Source organism: Phoca vitulina, unplaced genomic scaffold (assembly GCF_004348235.1).
Source record: "Phoca vitulina isolate PV1807 unplaced genomic scaffold, GSC_HSeal_1.0 scaffold46, whole genome shotgun sequence".
Classification (NCBI taxonomy): Eukaryota; Metazoa; Chordata; class Mammalia; order Carnivora; family Phocidae; genus Phoca; species Phoca vitulina.
In genome coordinates this window covers 6,519,286-6,526,463 of record NW_022589749.1, presented here as the reverse complement: position 1 = coordinate 6,526,463, position 7,178 = coordinate 6,519,286, and the positions used below count along the sequence as shown (strand labels likewise).

Sequence of the window (7,178 nt, the reverse complement as noted above, 5' to 3'; positions counted from 1 at the left end):
CCCCCCCCCCCCCCCCCCCCCCCCCCCCCCCCCCCCCCCCCCCCCCGTGAGGACCTGCCTGCTGACACATGACCTCCTTTCTCTGGGCTTGCTCCTCTGCTGTTCAGTGCCTCCATGGCTCAGGCATCCCCTCTCCTGGCCCAGGTCTGGTTGACCAGGGCACGCACTGGACAAGGAGTCCAGTCCTGAGAGGTGAAGTGCTTTGAGAGCCCTGGGTGGCAAAGCCGAAATAAGCAGTACTGTCCGGGGTGGCTTCTGGCCTGGAGGATGGAGCTGGGTGGTTTCCACGGGGCTGTCAGCCAACACTCTTGCTCTTGGCAGGCAGAATATTAATAGGAAATGAACTCCTGGTGCGTATGACTGAATGAATGCTGGAGAGGGTGGTGGCCAGGTTCCCCCTCGAGGGTACCGGAATTTGGAGATCAGAGTTCACGGGAGGGGGTACTGTGTAACCCTTGACCCAGCCCTCCCTGCTTCCTGGGACCCCACCCCCACCCCCCAGGGCAGTGCTTCATCTCTGCTGCAAAGCGAAGGCAGGGTATTCAAATGAACGTTCTAAGTCCAGTCCAAGGACAGCCAAGGAAGCCCATTACCTGGGCCCAGGGTGGCCTTGCTCAGCTCCCAGCACAGGCAAAAATGAGACGTTAAGTTTCTTCTCAGCAGATTTCCTCTGCACCAGGAGCCATCCCTCCTTTCCTTCTGTTTTCCAAGTGGAAACAGTGAAATGGTCATATGAGTCTGGGAAGATTATGTCAACCACAGGGGAGCAGACGAAATGGCTTTTCTATAAGAGCCTTCCCTCCCCCGTGTCCAGCCCTCAGCCCACTGGAAGATTTAATAACCCCACCGGCTGCAGGATAGCAGAGAGAGTACCCTCCCTGCTCACCTCCTGGCTTCTCAGCTATTCAGCGTCCCAGAAAACAAGGCGGTGTTGTACCAAGACCTTCGGGGAAATCAGGACCCACTGGACACAGTGAGCCACCTTCTGAAGTTGGTTGTTGTTGTTGTTGTTTTAATTAATTAAATGTAATCTCCGTGGTCTCTCCCCCTTTCTCTTTGGCTAGACCCTGCAGGAGGGGCAAGGCGGGGACCTTCGCAGAGGCCAGAAGCCTGGCTCAGTTCAGCTGGATTGCCTTAGTGTTAAAGGAGACTCAAAAAAAAGAAGAAAAAAAAAAATAAAGGAGACTCATGCATGCGTTCAACAAATATTTATTAAACGCCTTCTACGTGCCAGGCGCTATGGGAGGTGTTGGAGATTAAGAGGGAAGAGAACAGAATAAGTCCTGCAAGGGGCTTACATTTTAGAGCTAAGAGATGCAAATTCTAAGCAAATAAACAAACAAGACATATGATAAATTTGGGAAGGGATCTGAGCTCTGAAGAAAAGGAAATCAGAGTGAAGGAAGCCAGAGTGGAGGAGCTGTTTTAAGTGGAGCAGTCAGGGAAGGCCCTTTGAGGAGGTGACATTTGAGAATAGACCTAAACAAGGGAAGAGAATGAATCAAGCAAACATCTGCAGATGGAGTTCAGGCAGACGGGAGGGCAAGGAAGTGGGATGTTGGAGGAAGCACAGGGAGGCCTGTGGGGCTGAGTAGGGAGCAAGAGGAGAGTGGGAGGTGGGGTTAAAGAAGGAGGTCATAAGGAGCCAAGATCATGATAAGGAGTTGAGACTTTGTTCTGGGAGCAATAGGGAACCACTGAAGACTTTTGAGCAAAAGAGTGACATGGGCTGATTTACTTTATTTGGGGTGAAGGAAGGGACATAAAGTGCACACCTGGCTTTTGCAGATGTATGTACCACCCACGTGAAGATACAGAACATTTTCACCCTACTGAGTTCCCGTCCTGCTCCTTCCCAGCCAGTACCCTCCCCAAAGTTAGCCATGGATTTGCTCGGATTTCTACAACCATCAAATACCTTTGTCTGTCCTTAACTTTTATGTAAATGTCATCAAATAGCATGTCCTCTTTTGCTGCTGGCTTCTTTCATAAAACATCATGTCTTCAAGATTCGTCCCCATTGTTACATACATCAGGAGTTTGTCTTTTATCGTGGACCAGTATTCCACTGTGTGAACAGACCACTTTTATCTATCTGCTCTCCTGTTGATGTACATTTGAATGACTTCTAGTTTTTAGCTGTTATGAATACAGAGGCTATGAACATTCTTGTACATGTTTTAGAACATGAGCATTGTCCCCCTGGCTATGTGCCTAAGAGTAGAATTCGTGAACCGTAGGGTAGGTAAATATTTATAGCTTTAATGGGCCTGCCAGTTTTCCGAAGGGTCACCTCCCTCCCCCAGCTTCACTGAGATAAAATTCACATATCATACAGTTCACCCTTTTAAGGTAGACAATTTAGTGGCTTTTAGTATATTCATGAAGTTGTGCAACCATTATCACAATGAATTTAGAACATTCTCATTGCCCCCCCCCCCCCGCCCCCAGTAGCCATCACCTCCAGCCCTTCTACCCTCCCCCAGCCTCTGGCAATCAAAATCTACTTTCTGTCTCTATGGATTTGCCTATTCTGGACATTTCTTATAGAGGGAATCATACAGTATGTGGCCTTTTGTGCCTGGCTTTCACTCGGGATGTTTTGGGGTTTCCCTTCCTTTCTACAGCTGGATGACATTCCATTGCATGGATACACTGCATCTTGTTTGTCCATTCATCAGTTGGTGAATATTGAGTCGTTCCTACCTTTTGGCTATTATGAACAATGCTGCAATGAGCATTTGCGTACAAGTTTTTGTGTGGGCATGTGTTTTCATTTCTCTTGCGAGGGTAGATACTTAGGCACGGAATTGCGGGGTCATACGGTAGCTCTGTGTTTAACCATGGTGGTGCTGTTTTTACAAGCTGTGACTTATGTTTGTGAACATCTTCCTGGCCACTGTGTGGAGCATGGACTGAAGAAGGCCAAGGGTAGAAGCAGGGCTACCAGTGAAGAGGCTACAGTAGTAAGCCGGGTGCAGATAGCAGTGGTTTGGATCAGCATAGTAGCCAGCCAGGCAGAGAGCAGTGGGCAGATTCTGGGTCTATTATGAAGATCAAGCCAACATGATTTTCTGATGGCTTGGGTGTTACAGTATTAAAAAAAAAAGCCAGGATTGACTCCAGGATTTTGGATCTCAAAGCTGACCAAGCCAAGTGGACTGGCAAATGCGTCCGATGACATCCCCCAGTAGGAAGACCCTGGATTGGAATTAAGAACTCTGATGACCCTCCCCCTGCTGGGCATGTCATCCTGGGTTAGTGAATGAGAAGAATGTGCATTTAAGGAAGAAGGCTCTCCGCTCTGATCCATTTCTGCCACTAGGGAAAGTGTGATGTCCTCAGTTTTCCCCATCTGGGAAGTGGAGAAGCTGGGTGAAGTTCCCTTTCTTCTCTGCATCCCCCGGAGTGCTTGGCATAGAGGAAGGACTTGAGAAATACAAAGAGTGGCTGGCTAACTGGGTGATGTCCTCTCTGGGTTCCTATTTTCCAGGAGCACCGAACTTCTGCCATGACGGACACCGTATTCAGCAACAGCTCTAGCCGTTGGATGTGTCCCAGTGACCGACCTCTTCAGTCAAAGTAAGTGGCTGCGTCTTCTGGGGCGTGGCTTGTGTGGGGTCAGTGAGGGAGAAAGGAGTTACAAAGAAATAAATAGAATTTCCTTCCCTGGGGTGGGAAGAAATGGATCTGGTAGGGGTATTGTTATAGAAACTTCACTGATTTTACTGCTTTGCAAGGTTGCAATAACAAGAGGAAATTCTGAGCTGCATGCCCCATATTAGAGATGGCGGTAAGAGCATGGACCTGGTGCTTAGAATCAGGCTTGGTTCTGCTTCTAGATCCGAGCTCATTTCCTGTGTGATCAAAGGCGAAGCTTTGCCCCTTTCTGGGCCTCAGTTTTCTTATCAATCACGTGAAGAAGTTGGACTAAGTCACAGGGCGCAAAATGGCAGGCCACCAGCTGACTCTGACCCACAGAAGTATTTTCTTACTGTTTGTTTTTGGCCTAATGATTTAAAAATTGGGAAATGGGACATAAAGGTGACATCACATTCTGTATCCAGTGATTATTATACGCGAATCGGTGACGCCTCGTATCTGTACCACCCTGGCTCATGAGAGCTGATAAATTTTCAGGCATTTTCCAAGCCAGTGATTAAACACGACCATTCTGAAAAATTGAGTTTGTAATTCTACAGTTAAATGATATTCAACACAAAGGATGTAAAGACCCAAAATTAATCACTTAATTATTTTACGACATTTTGTTATTCTCTGTGTTATGTTATGTACGTCTATCATACCCGTGTATATAATGATACACTACTGCATATTTCTTCCCGGTTTTGCATTCAGTGGGGCTTTTTCCCCACTGTTAAATTGTCAGTTGTGAAAAGTTCACCAGCACACCATTGCTTGACAATCTAAAGCTGCTGTTTATCATTCCTGGAGATTTTCACTCAAAATGGCTTGTTTCTTTGAACACTTGGTAATTTTTTATTGTGTGCTCAATCTGTGAGAATCCTGGAGAATCTCCTTCAGGGGTATTTTTCTTCAGAGGGATTGGCACTCTTGCTCCTGCCTGGAGTCAGGGGTACCACTCCCCCTGGGATGACGTTAGCTCCCCTTACCCCCCCCCCCAGAGGGTCCTGGCTCCATTTCGGGGTCTCAGATTGAACTTCTCTGCCCCGAGGATCTGAAGGTCAGACTCCGGAACAGCAGTGCTGGTGTTTACCTCGGCTTCTTGCTCACAGCTCACTGTCCTGGATTCCGTTTGCTGGGTCTTCTTTTTCTTTTTCAAAAGATTGCCTTTATAAAAGTATGCATACATACCTTCAACAGCACACAAAGTATGATTTGGTCGTTGTAAGAACATATACTCGTGAAGCTGTCACAACAGCCAAGATAATGAACAAATCCATCCATCCCAGAAGCTTCCTTGTGCCTCTTCTTCCATCTCCTCCCCACCCATTTCTAGGTAATTGCTCATCTTTCTGTAACTATACATTAGTTTGCATTTTCCTGAATGTCCTACAAATAGCATCGTAGAGCACGAATCTTTTCTGGGGAAGAGATGTCTCTCCTCTTTCTCTCAGCACAATTTATTTCATGAGCCATCCCTATTGTTCCAGCACATCCAAACTGTTTTGCGTAGCAATAGTCTGTTCCTTTGTATGACTGAATTCCATTTCGTTGTGTGGATATACCACAATTTGTTTATCTGCCTGTCTACTGAGGGACTCTGGGCTGTTTCCAGTTTGGGGCTGGTACAAATGAAACCTCCTATAGAGATGCTTTCCTCTCTCTTGGGTAATTATTTGGGAGTAGACTGTCCCTACTTGCATGATAGGTGTACACGGGACTTCTCACTAAGCAGCCAGACCATTTTCCAAGTTGGTTGTGCCATTTTATGTTCCCACCGGCAGGCGTGGGAGAGAGTTCCAGCTTCTCTGACTCCACCCCAGCTCTGGAGATGACCAGTTTTTCCAGTGTTAACCCTTCTAGTGTGTGTGCACAGTGGCATTTCTCTATGGCTTTCACTCTCATTTCCCTACTGACTAATGATGCTGAACATCTTATGAAATGTTCGCCATTCTTCTAACCTCTTTGTTGAGATGTCTGTTCAAATCTTTTGTCCATTTTTAAAATCAGGTCATTTACCTTCTTGTTAAATTTTACAGGGTTTTTTTCATATGTTATGGATAAGTGTCCTTTTTTTGGAAACACATTTTGCACATATTTTCTCTTGGTCTACGATGCGCCTTTTCTTTCTCATAACAAAATCTTTTGAGGAGGAAACATTTTTATTTTGACAAAGTCTGTTTTGTTTATTTGTTTTGCCAGGGGAGGCGATGTTACAGAATTCCCTTGCTTTCTAGCAATCGCAGAACTGCATTAAAAAAGAGTCTGCCCTGGGGCACCAGAGCTGTGTAGTCAGTTGGGCGTCCAACTCTTGGTTTCAGCTCATGTCGTGATCTCAGGGTCGTGAGATCGAGCCCCGTGTCCGGCTCTGTGCTCAGCGCAGAGTCTGCTGGGGAATCTCTCTCCCTCTCCCTCTTCCCCTTCTGCTCGTGTGTGTGCTCTCTCTCTCAAATAAATACATAAATCTTTTTAAAAAGAGAATCTGCTCTAATTTATCTAGGACCTAATTATATACTGGTGAAGGGTCTTTCTGAATATTTAGTCCACTCATATTCTCTGAAGCAAAAGCCCCTGTCCGCTTCCTTCTAAGACCTCTAGTTCTACAAATTTTACAGTTTTGAAGACCCCAGGGAACCCTGTTGGCTTCCTTGTCAAGAGGAAACTTCTAGTCTGCCAAGCCCTTCCCCTGGTGTCCTCTTGGAGCCAAACTTACTTTGCAGAGAGTATTCCATCAGCCAAAAATTGTGTCTCTGTAAGATAAACAGTTGCCTGAAGGGTGGATGGGGGTAAAATATTTATTTTATTTAAGAAATGTCAATTAATTAAAATACCATCCATCAGAGTTTACTTTAGTCAATATGAAGCCAAACAATTTGCCCTACAATTAAATTAGAATTATTCAAACAGTCTGGACGCAGTTTCATTAAAGTGCTGCCGGGCTCCTACGAAACATCTTGCATTCTGCGCACATCCAGCTGCCTTGATTGCTCCTGCGTTTCTGTCAGATATTAAAATTATTTTTCAAATAAATGCTAATGGGTGAATTACAGTCATCACACATGCTGGCTCATCTGCTGGAGCTCCCGTAGACGCCTCTAATGCTTTTCTCCTAATTAACTGCCGGCTAGCCAGAGACATTTACTATTTTTGTGATTTTCAGATGCTTTCGTGATTTTCAAATACCTTCCTCTCTCAGCGTCCTTGAATCTAATGATGGTGTTTGAAACACCGTCATTGTGATTGCGTTTGAAAGCCGGGAAGCAATTTGCTTCTTCCTTGGGGAGGGTGCTCCCTGTGTTGGGAATATGTGGGGAGAAATCCTGGTGCCTGAGAGTTGATATTTCTCCATGGCTTTCAAGTCTGCAAGCCAGAGAGTACCAGAGGTCGGGGGTGGAAACTGAGGCCCAAAGGGAGGCCATGACATGGCTGTGATTGCTCACCTAGTACATGGAGATCCAGTTCCCCTTTCTGGAACAACTTGCTTTACCAAAGTGGGGGACTGCAAGTGAATGATCCGCTGACTTGTTTGGGGC

At 46.1% G+C, this 7,178-nt stretch overlaps 1 protein-coding gene across 7 annotated transcripts in view; it reads left to right on the top strand.

Moving 5' to 3' along the window:
- The window catches only part of RPH3A (rabphilin 3A), a 253,672-nt gene that overhangs the window by 182,601 nt on the left and 63,893 nt on the right, over positions 1-7,178 (top strand). For 6 of the 7 annotated variants that reach the window (XM_032431456.1, XM_032431452.1, XM_032431451.1 and 3 more), the window contains one exon: positions 3,494-3,582. In XM_032431456.1, coding sequence (XP_032287347.1) covers positions 3,512-3,582 — 71 coding nt within the window. In that variant the 5' untranslated portion in view covers positions 3,494-3,511. Of the gene's footprint in view, positions 1-814; positions 974-3,493; positions 3,583-7,178 lie in introns of all 7 variants that reach the window. The other variant, XM_032431457.1, reaches the window with a different exon arrangement.